This window comes from Equus przewalskii, chromosome 9 (genome assembly GCF_037783145.1).
Source record: "Equus przewalskii isolate Varuska chromosome 9, EquPr2, whole genome shotgun sequence".
Classification (NCBI taxonomy): Eukaryota; Metazoa; Chordata; class Mammalia; order Perissodactyla; family Equidae; genus Equus; species Equus przewalskii.
Window position 1 is genome coordinate 19674578 of NC_091839.1, and position 17151 is coordinate 19691728.

At 42.6% G+C, this 17151-nt stretch overlaps 1 protein-coding gene across 1 annotated transcript; it reads left to right on the plus strand.

Annotated features, from left to right (window-relative positions):
• The first annotated feature begins 15962 nt into the window (after positions 1-15962).
• Positions 15963-16747, plus strand: GPR32 (G protein-coupled receptor 32). Its single transcript, XM_070559508.1, is given in 2 exon segments — positions 15963-16431; positions 16434-16747. Coding segments are annotated over 2 exon segments (783 nt in total).
• The last annotated feature ends 404 nt before the right edge of the window (positions 16748-17151 follow it).

The window sequence follows — 17151 nt, forward strand, 5'->3', positions numbered from 1 at the left end:
TCCCAATAAACTCATTTTGAAGGTAAAATAACCAGCAAATTTGCTTTTTAAGTTGACAGTCTTGTACCTTCTATGGATTTGGACAAATGTATAATGACGTGTATCCATAATTATACTATCGTACAGAGTATTTCCACTGCCCTAAAAATCCTCTGTGCTCCACTTATTAATTCCTCCCTCCCCCAAGGCAACCACTGATCTCTTTACTGTCTCCATATGTTTGCCTTTTCCAGTGTCATATAGTTGGAATCATACAACAGGCGGCCTTTTCAGATTGGCTGCTTTCACTTAGTAATATACATTTAAAGTTCCTCCATGTCTTTTCATGGCTCGATAGACTATTTCTTTTTAACACTGAATAATATTCTGGTATAATAATAGTCTGGATGTATCACAGTTTATCCATCCACCTGCTGAAGGACTTCTTGGTTGCTTCCAAGTCTTGGCAATTATGAATAAAGCTGTTATAAACATCCAGGTTGCAACATGCTTTTTAAAGGCAAAAGTATATTGCAAAGATTTGTTCATGTTGGTGCCCATAGCTGGAGTTCGGGCATTTTCACCGTGGTATGTTATTCTCTGGGAGAGATGCCACAATGCATTTGCTCTGTTCTGGCTGACATTTGTGCATTTTACAAATGGGCATTTGTGTTCCATTTTCTGCCATTGTGAACAATGCTACCATGGAGATGTTTGTACTCTCCCTGTTGCCACACACGTGCAAAAGTTTCTCTAGGATCTATACCCAGGTGTTCAATTGCATAGCCAGAGAGAATGGGAGAAAATGTTTCCCAACGTGGTTCTACCCATTACAGTGCCACTAGTGTGTTCTCATCCTCCCAATTCTCTACATCCTCATCAACACTCAGTACCATCAGGTGTAAAATTTTTGCCAGTCTGGTAGGTGGAACATGTTATCTGACCATGGTCTTAATTTGCATTTCCCCCATTACTAGTGAGACTGGGCATCTTTTGATGAGCTTATTTGCTATCTCACGCCCCTCTCTGTAAAATACCCATTGTAGGCTTTTACATATATCTTATGTATAAAATTTTGAATATATTAAAAAAAATTTACTGAGTGTCTCCTACTTACTAATTGACAGTCTTTATATATTCTGCATACTAATCCTTTGTCAGTTATGCACTGCAAATCTGTGACTTATTCTTTTATTTTCTCGATATTGTGTATTGATCAGAAGTTCTTAACTTTGTTCATTTATTTATTTATTTTGAGGAGGATTAGCCCTGACCTAACATCCACCGCCAATCCTCCTCTTTTTGCTGAGGAAGACTGGCCCTGAGCTAACATCTGTGCCCATCCTCCTCTATTTTATGTGGGATGGCTGCCACAGCATGGCTTGCCAAGTGATGCGTAGGTCTGCACCCGAGATCTGAACTGGCAAACCCCGGACCACCGAAGTGGAATGTGCAAACTTAACTGCTGCGCCATGGGGCCAACCTAGAGGTTCTTAACTTTAATGTAGTCAAATTTCCGAGTGCTTATGCTAGGTACTTTGGAGGACTCATTTAAGAAATTCTTCCCTCCCTGAGGGGGATAACGACATGCTCCTTCATTATCTTCTAAAAGCTTTGCATTCCACATTTAAGTCTTTAATCCATCTGAAGTTGATTTTTGTGAGGTGTAATGTAAAATTTTAATTTCATTTTTCCCTATGAGGATGATTAATTATTTCAACAGCATTTGTTGAATACTTATTCTTTTCCAAGTTCTCTGTGGTCCCTGTTCTGTCGTATTTTAGAATTTGTGGGTCTTTGTCAGAGCTCTCTATTCTGCACATTGGTTAATTTGTCTAAGCCTGCAGCAAGACCACGCCATCTCAATAATCATTGCTTTATACAAATTTTCACAAACATATATAGTTTGTATAAACTCTCCCAGAGATCATAAAAAGAAGTAACACTCCCTAACTAATTTTATGAGGTTACTACAATGTTAATACAAAAATTAGTCAAGAACAGAATAAGCAAGGCAAATCACAGTCTATTTCTCTCATGGATCAAAAAATCCTAAACAAAATGTTACCATCTGGTTTCATCAATATGTGAAAATATAATGCCTGATGAGGTTATAGCAGATATGCAAGGTTGTTTAGCATTAGAAGAATCTGTTAATTAATTCAGCACATTATCAGATCAATTGAGGAAAACCAGATGACAATCTTCAGAGATGGAGAAAAAGCATTTGATAAAAACTTTATCCAAAAAATTGTTTTTTCTAGAATGAGCTAAGCGTCTAACTCAGATGGTTTGAAAATACCAATAAAGCAAATCCACAGAAGCAAGAGCAAAATAAATGATTAAGAATATGGGCAGAAATCAAAGAAATGAACTAGGGGAAAAAAGAAGATTAATAAAACCGAAAGGTATTTTGATTTTTTTTTAAAGATTTTATTTTTTTCTCCCCAAAGCCCCCCCGGTACATAGTTGTACATTCTTCGTTGTGGGTCCTTCTAGTTGTGGCATGTGGGACGCTGCCTCAGCGTGGTTTGATGAGCAGTGCCATGTCCGCGCCCAGGATCTGAACCAACGAAACACTGGGCCGCCTGCAGCAGAGCACGGGAACTTAACACTCAGCCACGGGGCCAGCCCCAGGTATTTTGATTTTTGAAAAACTTCCTAAGATAGGCTGACTTTTGACAAAACTGAATGAGAAAAAAGTGATAGACTGCAAAGAAAATACAAGCTGTAAATGTAAATAATTATAGCCAGGGCAGAGATACAAGGAGTAATGAAATAATACTATGACTAACTATGGGCTAACATTTAAAAACCTAGATGAAATGATTAAATTACTAGAAAAACAGAAAGTGCTAAAAATTATACAAAAATAGAGAACTTGAATAAATCAGTAAGTACTAAAGTATTTGGGGTTATAGTTAAAGATCTCCCCCGTCTCTCTCTCAAAAGAAAAAAAAAACCCAACAACAACAATACACACAGAGATGTTATTTTAGGCAAGTGATATCGAACATTCAGGAATACTTAGTTTTTATCTTATATACATTATTCTAGAAAACAGAAACCAGGTAAAATCTATCTAGTTCACTTTTGGAAGCTAATGCAACGTTGATTCCAAAACCAGATAAGGAACAACAAGAAAAGAAAATTTTAGATCCATTTCCCTTGTGAATGTGGGTATAAAAATCATAACTCAAATAATAGCCCATGAAATCCAACATTGTATCATAATTCATCACGATCCAGTAGGATTTATCCCACTAATGCACGGATGGTTCAAAATTTTAAAAAAGAATCTTTCAATATAATACACCATATTAATAGACCAAGGAAGAAAGTGTAATAATTTCAATCAATGTGGAAAAATAATTTGATAAGGCTTTATATTTATTTGTGATCAAAAATTAAAACTAAGGAAAAAAGTAAAGGAAATTTACACTTAGTAAACTAGGGGAAAAAAAGGAAATGTTCTTAATTTCTTAACCTTTCCAGCATATGCCATAGAAATTTTGGATGCTTTCCTTTTAAGATCAAGAACAACGTTAGGATATCCTCATTATGGCTGTTGCTTACCATAGACTGCACATAAGTCCTAATGCTGTATGAAAAAAAGAAAAAGAGAGAAGAAGTGTAAAGACTGGAAGGGAATAGAGAAAGCTGTCATTATTTGAATGTGATATAATTATATACCCAGTAAAACCAATAGAATGAACAAGTTCTGAGAACAAATAATAAAAGACATCAGCAAGGTCCCCAGGTACAAGATTAACCTACAAAAATCCATTGCATTTCTCTACACCAACAATAAACTAACATAAAATGTAATTATGCTGGCCCAGTGGTGCAGCCGTTAAGTTCACACGCTCTGCTCCACTGGCCTAGAGTTCACCGGTTTGGATCCAGGCCACGGACCTATGCACCGTTCACCAAGCCATGCTGTGGCAGCAACCCACATATAAAATAGAAGAAGATGGAGGCATCACAATCCCTGACTTCAAAACGTACTACAAAGCCATAGTAATCAAAACAGCATGGTACTGGTACAAAAACAGGCACACAGATCAACGGAACAGAACTGCAAACCCAGAAATAAAACTGTACATCTGCAGACAGCTAATCTTCGACAAAGGGGCCAAGAACCTATAACGGAGAACGAAAATTCTCTTCAATAAGTGGTGCTGGGAAAACTGGACAGCCACGTGTGAAATAATGAGGGTAGACCACTATCTCACGCCATACACAAAAATAAACTCAAAATGGATCAAAGATTTGAAGATGAATACTGAAACCATAAAACTCCTGGAAGGTAATATAGGTAGTACACTCTTTGACATCAAACTAAAAAGGATCTTTTTGAATACCATGTCTTCTCAGACAAGGGAAGCAAAAGAAAAAATAAACAAGTGGGAATTCATCAGACTAAAGAGCTTCTGGAAGGCAAAAGAAACTAGGATCAAAACAAAAAGACAATGCACCAATTGGGAGAAAATATTTGCAAATCACATATCCAACAAGGGGTTAATCTCCATAATATATAAGGAACTCACACAACTGAACAACAGCAAAACAGATAGCCTGATCAAAAAATGGGCAGAGGAGATGAAGAGACATCTTTCCAAAGAAGATATACAGATGGCCAATAAACACACAAAAAGATGCTCAACATCACTAATCATCAAGGAAATGCAAATCAAAACTACACTAAGATACCACCTCATGCCTGTTAAAATGGCTATAGTCACAATAGCCCAGACATGGAAGCAACCCAAGTGCCCACCAAACGATGATTGGATAAAGAAGATGTGGTTTATATATACAATGGAATACTACTCAGCCAGAAAAAAAGACAAATTCATCCCATTTGCAATAATATGGAAGGACCTGGAGGAAATTATGGTAAGCGAAATAAGCCAGTCTGAGAAAGACAAACACCGCATGATTTCACTCATATGTGGAATATAAGCAAACACACGGACAAAGGAAACAGCTCAGTGGTTACCAGGGGAAGAGGGGTAGGGGGTGGGCACAGGGGGTGAAGAGGGGCACCTATGTGGTGACAGTCAAGAAATAATGTACAACTGAAATTTCACAATGATGTAAACTATTATGAACTCAACTTAAAAAAAGACTAAAGGGACCGGCCCCGTGGCCGAGTGGTTAAGTTTGCACGCTCTGCTCCGGCAACCCGGGGTTTCGCCGGTTTGGATCCTGGGTGTGGACATGGCACTGCTCATCAGGCCACGCTGAGGCGGCATCCCACATGCCACAACTAGAAGGACCCACAACTAAAAATACACAACTATGTACCAGGGGGCTTTGGGAGAAAAAGGAAAAATACAATCTTCTAGAACATATCAATTGTTTTAAAAAAATAGAGGAAGATGGGCACAGATGTTAGCACGGGGCCAATCTTCCTAAAAAAAAAAAAGTAATTAAAAATGCCACTCACAAATCCCAACAAAAATCTAGCAATTATCTAGGAACTAGCAAATAAGAAAATGTAAGATTCTGTGGAGAAAACTTAAAGGCTAATAAAGACCCAGTAGATGTTCTGAATCAAAGCAAAGACACTATGCTCTTGGTTGGGGGTGATTAAATATCATACCGATGTCAATACCTCACAAATAATTCATAGATTGAATACAATTTCAGGCAAATTTCTGCTTGGGTTACTTTTAACAGCTTTCTTCAGATCCTTATACCATACAGTTCACACAAAATGTACAATTCAGTGGTTCTCAGTATATTTAGATACGTGCAGCCACCACCACAGTCAATTTTAGAACATTTTCACCATCTCAAAAAGAAACCCTGTGCATTTTAGCTGTCACCTCCCTATCTCTCCATCTGCTCCCAGCCCTAAAAAACCACTAATCTATTTTACGTCTGTATAGATTTGCCTATTATGGGCGCTTTATATGAATGGAATCACATAAACGTGGTCTTTCGTGACTGACTTCTTTCACACAGCGCAACGTTGTCAACATCCACCCAAGTTGTGGCGTGTGTTAGTCCTCATTCCTTTTCATGGATGGATATCATCACGCTGTATGGATATACCACATTTTGTTTGTCATCCGCCAGTGGATGGACTGACGTCTGTTGATGCTTCCACCTTTTGGCTATTACGAACAACGCTGCTGTGAACAAGTCTACGAACTTCATCGTGGACGTTGGCATTCGTGTCTCTTGGATATCTACCTGGGAGTGGAATTGCTGCATCACAAGGTGACTCTATGCTTAACAGTCTGAGGATCTGCCAGACTGTTTCCCAAAGTGGCCGCACCATTTTACATTCCCACCAGCAGGGTATGAGGGTTCCGATTTGTCCACATCCTTGCCAACACTTGTGACTATCTGACTTCTTCATTCTAGCCATCCTAGTGGATGTGAAGTGGTGTTTCCATTGTGGTTTCGAATTGCATGTCTCTGATGACTAATGATGTTAATATTTTCATATGCTTTTTGGCCTTTTGTGTATCTTCTTTGGGAAATGTCTATCCAGATCCTTTGCCCATTTAAAAATTGAGTCGTCTTTTTATTATTGAGTTGTGTTCTCTACATATTCTGTTTTTTTTTTTTTTAGTTGCTACTTTGGGGCTTGTCATACACATTTCAATGGATCAGAATCAGCTTCAGATTTATATTAGCTTAATTCCAGTGAGATATAGAATAGTTATTCCTACATAGCTCTGTTCTCCTTTCTCTCTTTTTGTAGTATTATTGTTATAGATATTAACGTTACAGCCCAACAATATGTTGTCATCATTGACACTTCACCATCTGTAGTCATTTCCTCAGCTCAGTGTAGCTTTCTTCCCACCTACCTCCTTTGTGTTGTTATGGGCAACTATATTACAAATATTATATTTTTATCTTTCCTTTGTCTTGTAAAGAGATAACTCACATACCTAGGCCGTAAATTTAGCCCTGCCCTCAACCTATGTTTGCAGCTCTGCCCTGCCCATGGGTCCTGTCCCCCTGCTATTCTCTGAATAAAGGAGCACTATTACCAGAAAAAAAAATTGCATTTTTATATGTCATAGGCCCAACAATACATTATATACATATTATTTTATACGGTTGCTTTTAAAATCGATTAAGAGAAAACAGGGGAAAAACTATGCATTTATACTTTTTTTTCTAATTACATAATTGCCTTTACTAGTTTTGTCCTGTAGATTTGCATTACCATCTGGAAACACTTTCCTTTCAGCCTAAAGACCTTCTTTTAGTATTTCTTTTTTTTTTTTTTAAGATTTTATTTATTTATTTATTCCCGTCTGCCCAAAGCCCCCCAGTATATAGTTGAATATTCTAGTTGCGAGTCCTTCTGGTTGTGGCATGTGGGACGCTACCTCAGCGTGGCCTGATGAGTGGTGCCATGTCCGCGCTCAGGATCCCAGCCGGCGAAACCCTGGGCCGCCAAAGCAGAGCACATGAACTTAACCACTCGGCCACGGGGCCGGCCCCCTTTAGTATTTCTTTCAGGCAGGTCTGCTAGCAAAAAATTTCTCTCAGTTTTCGTTTGTCTGGGAATGTCTTTATTTAGCCTTCACTTTCGAAAAATAGCTTTGCTGTGTGTAGGATTTTTGGTTGACAATTTTATTCTTTGAATACATTCTTTGAATATGTTATCCCACCGCCTTCTGGCCTCCATCATTTCTGCTGAGAAGTCAGTTATTAATCTTATTGGAGTTTCTTTGGACAGGAAAAGTCATTTTTCTCTTCCTGCTCTCAAGATTTTCTCCTTGCCTTTGACTGTCAACATTTTTACCAGGCTGTATCTGGTTGTGGGTCTCTTTACATTTATCCTACTTGAGTTTATTGAGCTTCCTAGATGTGTAGGTTAGTGTAATAAATTTGAGAAGTTTTCGGCCACTATTTATTCAATTTTTTCCTGTTTCTTTCTTTCTCTCCTCTCCTTCTGGTACTCCCATTACGCATATGTTGGTCGGCTGAAAGGTGTCCGTAACAGCAGTAGTTGTTACTGCATCTGCTACAGACCTTCTATATTTGGGTTTAATACTTTAAAATATGGAAATTCATGAAAGAAACCTCAACTAGATTGGAGTTGAGTGGACCTGAATGGGGAGCTCTCACACCCTGCTGCACATCGTCAATTACACCAAACAGGAAGCGAGGGACCTTTGCATCTTGGACAGAAAGTAAAACTACTTTGCTACTGAAGGAAGATTTCTTTCCCCACCTGGCAACAGCCCAGCCAATGAGAAACACTGCAGCCCAGCCAATGAGAAACACTGCAGCCCAGCCAATGAGAAACACTGCAGCTCAGCCAATGAGAAACGCCACAGCTCAGCCAATGAGAAATGCCACAGCTCAGCCAATGAGAAATGCCACAGCTCAGCCAATGAGAAACACCACAGCTCAGCCAATGAGAAATGCCGCAGCTCAGCCAATGAGAAACACCACAGCTCAGCCAATGAGAAATGCCGCAGTTCAGCCAATGAGAAATGCCGCAGCTCAGCCAATGAGAAACACCACAGCTCAGCCAATGAGAAACGCCGCAGCTCAGCCAATGAGAAATGCCGCAGCTCAGCCAATGAGAAACACCGCAGCTCATCCAATGAGAAACACCACAGCTCAGCCAATGAGAAATGCCACAGCTCAGCCAATGAGAAACCCCACAGCTCAGCCAATGAGACGCTGTTGCCACCCTGAACTGTTACTCTCCCCCAATGGACTTTCCTTTAGAGCAGCCCCTCCCCCTCCCTCTCCCCCTTTTTCTCTATAAAGGCAGCTCCCCTCCTTTGTTCTCTGGATTTGAACTATGGTTCGTCACAGCACGGACATCCTGAATTGCAATTCTTTTGGCTGTTCCCAAATAACTTTGTTCTGAGGCTTTTCAAGTCGACAAGAACACAGAATGTCTAGGAGAAAAGAATTTCCTGTTTGTCATTTCAATTCTTTTAGCTCCCCTTGTTTTAAAATACTTAAAATCTAAAGGGGTGCAAGGGCACTTTGGGGTGCTGGAACCGTGCTGTGTCTGGGTTGGGGTGGTGGTCACACAATGTATGCACTTGTCAAAACCCTAAAACTGCCCCTGCAAGCGTGAATAACACTGTATACAAATAATGCCTTAATTTAAAAAATACTTAGAGTCAATTTTTTTCCTTTTTTCTCATATTAAGGATACAGATTTGACAACCTTAAATTTAAGAGCTCTGTGTATAAAAAACAACTCACACTAAAATTAAAGGTGAAGAAATAGACTTGAAAAAAACTGTACCTCATGTGACAGAAATAGCGTTAATAATCTTATCATGTAAAGTGACAGGAAGGGGAAGAAAACGGCTGGATTCCAGGAGGCAAGTGGGCAAAGGACACGAAGAGATAGATCACAAAAGAGGGACTACAGTGAATCACCAACCATTCCAGGAGGATGTTCCCTCACACAGGAAATCAAAATCACTCCAGTCACTCAATAACCAGGGGGAAATTTAACGAGAAGACCCAGAGCTGGTGGGGGAGGCTGGGGCAGACTCTCTCCTCCCCCGTTTTCTGTCCTCACCTCCTTCTGGGTAACAAAGTCAAGATCTTTTCTTCTTTGGGGGCCATTTCTGAGAATCCAAAGAAATAATCCTAAACATGGGGAAAAAAAGCTTTATCCCCAAAGATGTTATTTGCAGCACTATTTATAAAAGCAAAACACGTGCTGGGGGGAAATCAACTTAAATTGGTGCAAGAAAGAATTGTGTAAAACTGTCACAGTCACGGCATGAGTACTATGATTTTTAGAAGGTTGAAGAATGTCTACCAGCAGGGGAAATGACTTCCTTCTCAAAACCGATTGTACAAAACAAGGCTACCCACTTGAACATAGTATTTAGGATTTCACCATTGCAGGAAGTAATCCCCAACATGCAGGCAGAGCACAGCCCGGTGAGAACAATTATCATCTTACCAGCTGCCCCCAGTGTCCCCCTTAGAAAAAGGACTGGCTGTGATAAAGGAGGACATCAAAAAGGTAACGTATTTGATCAATTCTTAGAAGCACATTTCCCTACATCTTGACCTCTCTGAAACCGGGAGGCATCATCCAGAGGCTGGCACCCCACAGTTGCTGCTGGCAAGGCCCGAAGTCCTGCAGGAGGGATGTCCACAGCCTGGAAGAAAACCCTGCAGACAGAATGAGGCACGCTGAGCCCCTGAGAACCAACTGGATGTGCCTGGGGGGTGGGGTGGGGGGTTGGTGGTGAACAAGCTGTGTTTGGAAATGCTCTGGAATCAGAAATCAATGACAGGCTAGTGCACGTAATTGCAAAGCTGGCTCAAGAGCCTGGTGGCAATGATTTTTTAGCTCTCGCATGTCGTCATTAAACAAAGACTGCCTCACCAAAGCCAGCCCAGGGTCTAGTTTGAGGGTTGGAAAATCGCGGCCCACTGCCTGTAATTTGTACAGCCTGTGCGTCAAGAATGGTTTTTACGTTTTTAAATGATTGAAAAACAGGTCGAAAGAGTAATGTTCATGACGCATGAAAATTACATGAAATTCAAAATTCAGTGTCTATAAATAAAGTTTTATTGGCACACGGCCCCGCGCCATCAGTCACCGTTGTCTATGGATCTGCTTTCCACAGCGCAGGATTGCACACTTGCCACATCATTTGAGTGGCCTGCAACGCCGGAAATGTTTGCTCTCTGGCACTTTACCGAAAAAGTTTGCCCACCCCCGATCTAGATGGCCCCGGGGATGGTATTGTACAGAAAAACATGGACATGAACGATTCTGAGTCAAAAAGTGACCCAGAACAGTTGAGTCTCCCCTCAAAACGCTGTAATATTTATAAGACAATTGGAAATGTAAGCACTGACAGAATTTATTTTGTATGTGTTGAGGAATTGTTATTTTCGAGGCATGATAGTGCTGTTATAAATTTTTAAAGGAGTTCTTTCTTTTGGAGATAGAAGTTGAAATCTTTGCAATAAAATGATATGTCTGCAATTTGCTTCCAAATAATCTGGTTGGGGGAGAATGGATGGGAATACAAACGAAGCCAGATCATGGAAGTGGAGTGACGTGTCCAGGCGAGGGTCATTATACTATTTTGACTGCTTTTCTATGTGTTTGAAATCTTTTGTAATAAAAGTTTTTCAACAACAAGAAGGCACTCAAGCATGAAGAAATTTTACAAACACTTTCATCTATTTCACTTTCATTTTCCTTCTTGGCCGTGCACAAAATTCATCTATAGGGGATCTTTCAATAAATATAAAGGAAAATACACAGTTGTAAGAAGCATTGTGCTGTATTTTTACAGGTTTTCTTTTTTTTTTTTTTTCTTGAGCAAGATTAGCCATGAGCTAACATCTGCCGGCAATCTTCCTCTTTTTGTTGAGGAAGACTGGCCCTGACCTAACATCCGTGCCCATCTTCCTCTACTTTATACGTGGGATGCCTACCACAGCATGGCTTGCCAAGTGGTGCCATGTCCACACCCGGGATCCAAACCAGCAAACCCTGGGCCACCGAAACAGAACGTGCACACTTAACCGCTGTGCCACCAGGCCGGCCCCTGGGCTGTGTCTTTTCTTTCCTAGTGGTACCTATAAAAATGGCATGTCTTAGAGTCTGTGAAAGGCAGCAGCTAAAACGTTCTGCAGAAGAAATAGTCGCATGAATCAGGAGAGCTGACAGTTTTTGAGCACCTGCTGTGTGCCAGGCACTGTTCTAACGCTTTGCATGTATTAACTAATGTCGTTGTCCTGACAGCCCCTGCGGCATAGAGAGAGGAGAGAGGGGTGTGGGCAGATGGAGTATGGAGGGCCCTGTGTGCCAGAGACCAGCATGGGGCTTGCTAGGAGCAGTCGCGTGTCCCGACTCCCATGTCTTGGCAGTTTCCCAGGCCCCGGTGACATGAATCCTCAGGACCACGAGTTCAAGGGCACCCAATGTCTGCAGGGAAAGGAAGACGTTAAACCTTGAACATGGATGCTCAGAGCTTAATTCATTCCTCCTGTGTCTTAGCCCCTTTGGGTTGCCACCACAGAATACCACAGACTGGGGGCTTACAAACAATAGAAAGTTATTTCTCACGGTGCTGGAGACTGGAAGTCTAGGACCACGGTGCTGGCAGATTAGCTGCCTAGTGAGGACCCACTTCCCTGGTGAGGGAACTTTGGGGGATAAAGATGTTCGTATCTTGATCACAGTGCTGTTGATATGGGCGTATACCTTTCAAAGAAACTAAATGAGTATACGCTAAATTGGAAAATTTTCATTATACGCAAATTATATCTTAATGAAATTGATTTTTTAAAATATTGGACCTTGTCAAAGCTGGTTTCCTGGCTTTCTTCCGTGGAGATAAAAACATTTCACGCTCCATATTTTATTTGCGAATAATCCCTGGCTAAAAACTTGCTTCCCATATTCAGAATTCAAGTGTTACAAGCCTGCTGTTTTCTCTTAGCTGCAACCAAGACAGTTCTGGTGCTTGGTTTGGGAAATTCCAGCCATGCCAAACGGCCAGTAAAAGAAATCTTAGCAAGATAAGGAGAAAAGAAAAGCAGATACGATCCTCAGGGCCTTTGCACATGCCGTTCCCTCTGTCTGGAACACTCTTCCCTTCCTCTTTGCCTAGTGAATGCTTATCATCCTCAAGTGTGGCTTCCCCAGCAAACCTCTGGCCCTGACACCGTTTTCTTTGTTACAACTCTCATCAGACTATGTTCCCTTCCTTTAGAACCCTCAGTCCCATTTGTGAGTATGCTTGTTTCACGTCTGTCTCAGCACTCAGTTTCCCGTAGGTGGGGCCCCGGTCTGTGTGTGTCCACCCTTTTCTCCCCAACAACCAGCCCAGCGCCTGGCACAGCGCAGGTGCCTGACACGTATTTGAGGAAGACTGGGTGAGAGGGGCCGTTTGCCTGTGTACCAGTCAGCCTTTTCCTGAGACAAACCAGCCCCAAACCTAGAGGATGAAAACAGCAACCATGATTGTGCTCATGATTCTCCAGGTCGTTCTGATGGGCTGGGCTGGGCATTGCCGCTTATCCCCATGGAGCCTGGGCATCTGGGGGGGCCCTCTAGAGCTTGGGGTTTTCAACACCATGTCCCCACATACACGTACATTGGGAGAACGAGTGGAGAGCACATACATCTTTATTTTGGCTTTTAAAAAGGAAAAACACTACCCACCATTACACTGACCATCATCTCCCCAGAGGAGGGAGCAGTAGGAACGAGTTCCAGAGAAAAAAAGGACACTTTTTTTCTTTTTTTTTGAGGAAGACTGGCCCTGAGCTAACTACTGCCAATCCTCCTCTTTTTGCTGAGGAAGACTGGCCCTGAGCTTACATCGGTGCCCATCTTCCTCTACTTTCCATGTGGGACGCCTACCACAGCGTGGCTTGCCAAGCTGTGCCATGTCCGCACCCGGGATCCGAACCGGCGAACCCCGGGCCGCTGAAGCGGACCGTGCGCACTTCACCGCTGCGCCACTGCACCAGCCCCAAGGACACTCTTTTCTATTGCACACACACAGTCAATGGATTTGGAAAGAATCTTCACTGCCCTGTGGAAGGATTAATGTTTAATTCTATACAAAGAGCTCTAAGAGCTCTGAGAATTGGAAAAGAGAGAGAGAAAAAAAAGAAAAAGGAAGAAAAAAGAAAGACTTTCATCAGCAAACCCTCCGATGGCTCCCCATTTCCCTCAGAACAAAAGCCAAAATCATTATGGAAGCTCAAGGCCCCATGATCTGCCCCCTGTTAACTTTCTGACCTCGATTCCTATTACTTCTTTCTTTGCGCACTGGTTTCCAGTTACACAGGCCTCAGGGCCTTTGCATGGGCTGCTCCCTCTTCCTGAAATGCTCTTCCCCCAGATATCCTCAGGGTGCACCACCTCATCTCCTTTCATGGTCCTACCTCAGGACCTTTGCACAAGCTGTTACTGCTGCATGCAATCCTTTTCCTCCAGATGGTCACATAGCTCACATCCTCACCTCCTTCGAATCTTGGCTCAAATGTCACATTTTTAATGAGGTCTTCCCTGACCACTCTCTTTGATACTATAAGCAGCCTGTTTCTGCCTCATCCCCCACATTCCCAATTCCCTTACCTTAATTAGAGATTTTTTTCTAACCATCTTCATTCCTCTCTCTGCGTGTATGAGTTACCGTTTGGTGTCATTTCCTTTCAGCCTAAAGGACTTCCTTTAGCATTTCTTGTGGTCTGCAGGCAACCAATGATCTCAGATGTAGTCTGTCTGAAAATGTCTTTATTTCACCTTCATTTTCAAAGGATGTTTTCACAGGTTACAAAATTCTGGATCGACAGATTTCATCTTTTTTCGGCACCTTAGAGATACCGTTCCATTGTCTCGTGGCCTCCCCCGCTCTGTGGTGAGAAGTCAGCTGATATTCACATCATTGTTCTCTTGCTCATAATGTGTCATTTTTCTCTGGCTGCTTTTAAGATTGTTTCTTTAATTTTGGATGTCAACAGTTTGATAATAACGTTCCTGGGTGTGATTTTCTTGTATTTATCCTCCTTGGAGTTTGTTGAAATTCTTGGATCTGTACGTTAATATCTTTCACCAAACGTGGTAAATTTGGGGCCATTATTTCTGCAAATACTTTCCTGTCTCATTCTCTTTCCCTTCCCTTCTGAAACTCCACCTACTGGTAGGGTAGATTGATGGATATTATTCCACAGGTCTCTGAGGTTCAGCCACTTTTTAAAAATGTTTTTCTCTCTGTTCTTCAGGTTGGATAATTTCTCTTGGTCTATCTCCAAGTTCACTGGTTTCATGTCCAACCTTCTGTGAAGCCCAGCCAGTGAAATTCTCACCTCGATTGTTGTATTTTTCAGCTCTAGAATTTCCACTTGACTCTTTTTTCATAGCTTCTCTTTCCTACTAGGATTGCCTAACTGTTCTTTAATTGTGCATATCTTTTCCTTTAAGTCTTTGAACACATTTGTATTAGGAGCGTTAACATTTTTGCATATTGCAATACCTGTGTTATCTTGGCATTGGTTTCTAGTGACTGCTTTCTTTGTTGTCTATGGTTCATACTCTCCTGTTACTTCACATGTGTAATGGTTTTTAACTGGATACTGGCCACTATGCATGAAATACTGTAGAGACCCTGCATTGTGTTATGTTCCTCTGAAGAGTGTGTGTCTTGTTCTGGGAGGCAGTTAAGTCAGCTGGATTCCAACTCCAAGCTCTGTACTCTCTGCAGTGGGCGGCAGCTGAAAGGTCTGCTCAGTTCTTTCAAATTCCAGCTGTCGCTTTTTCACCAGGTGTCCCGGGTCCCCTCCGAACAGCAATAATCTAGTCAGCCAAGGATTTGGATGGATTTCATATGCAGATTTTTAAATTTACCTTCTCTGGGGCTTCCTTCCCTCCCACAATTTCCTCCTCTCTCACTGTCTTTCTGGCTGATCTGTCAGCTTCTAACTCTTTCCTCTCACACCTCAAGCCAGTGAGGATGCAGCAAGGGCACAGAGCCGACACCCAGAGGACAGACTCACAGCTCTGACCCCGGGCAGCTCCCCCCTCAGGGGTACACTCATCTTCAGTTTCTGCTTGATTTTGATCACTCTCCAATGTCTTTGAACAGTGAATTCGTTTTTACTATATTTTTCCAATTCTATAATTTTTTATCCGCCAGACTATTTGTCTGACAAACCTACTCTGACATAACCCAAAGTCAGAGGCCCCTCCTTTTAATTTTGTATTATTTTGTAATCTTCTAGAGCAGTTATCGTGGATTTGTTTATTATAGGCATTATGTTTCCCATCTGACGTCCCCCACTGGGATGTGAGCTTCATGAGGGCCTGTTTTGTCACATGACTCACTCCCAGTGCCTAGAACAATATTAGAGAGACATAGTAAGCGCTCAACAAAAAGATACTGAATAGAGAAATCAACGAAGGGGTCTTAGAGGGGCCCATGGGCTCTGAAAGGCAGCCTGTGGCTCTGACATGTGGTCATTCCTGTTCTAGAAAGATGAACCTTATCTCTGCTTCCAATTGCCCACCTCAGGAGGTGGCGTGCCTCCGCCAGCTGACGGCAGCCATCCTGTCTGTGTCCTTTGTGGTTGGCGTAGTGGTCAATGGGATGACTGCCTTCCACATGGCTCGCCCTGTCGCCACCATCTGGTCCTTCAACCTGGCCCTTGCCAGCTTCACTGTCTCATGGTCCCTGCCCGTTGCCATATACAACATAGCCTCCGGCCAGTGGCCCTTCAATGAGTTGACCTGCAACCTCTCCCTGGCCTTCACCTTCTTTCCCAGCATCTGCCTCCTGGTCTTCATCTCTGTTGACCGTTGCATCTCTGTCCTCTGCCCCCTCTGGGCTCAAAATCACCACACTGTGCAGCAAGCCACCTGGCTGGCTGTCGGCGTGTGGCTCCTGGCAGTGACCATCATTCACTTCCCGCTGGGCTTCTCGGCGCCCCTGGCCATCATCAGCTCCTGTGCCACCTCGTCCACACCACGCTCCGGCGGGAGGGCTGGGTCCACGCCAGCCGGCGGGCAAGGTTGCTGCTGGTGTTGGTTAGCGCCTTCTTCATCTTCTGGTTTCTGGTTAACTTGGTGCTTTAGGTCCAATTGGGGCGATTTTTGGTGCTAAAGAAGTCCCGCGACCCCACGATGCTGCTCATCCTCTGGGCTACCTTCTCCCCGGGCTATTTCAACAGCTGCCTCAAGGCTTTCCTCTATGTCTTCATTGGCAGAGATTTCCAAGGAAAGCTTTTCCAGTCTTTGCCTTCTGCCCTGGCGAGGGCATTTTAGTGAGGAGGGATTTCTCAGCCAGTCTGTCCCTGAGGTGAAGCCCCCAGGGGATGACGGAGACCTTCAGGTGGAAGCTGGAAAACTCCTGCTTAATCTGCAGCCTCTTCTCTAGGCTGGCTTCAAGGACTACATTTCCCAGTGTCCTTTGCAATGAGGTATGGCCATGTGACTATGGTCTGGCCAATAGGACGTGCGTGGAAGTAATCAATGTAACTTCCTTGAAGTGCCCTTAAAGGGAAAGGGGCCTGCCCTCTTTCTCCATTGCCCCCTTTGCATCATCTAGAATGCAGCTGTAACAGTTAGCTTCTGCTGCGTAACAAACACTCTAAAACTTAGACCCTTAAAACCATAACCATGTCTGATTTCTTGAGCCAGCAATTTGAGCTGGTCTTGGCTGGGCTTCC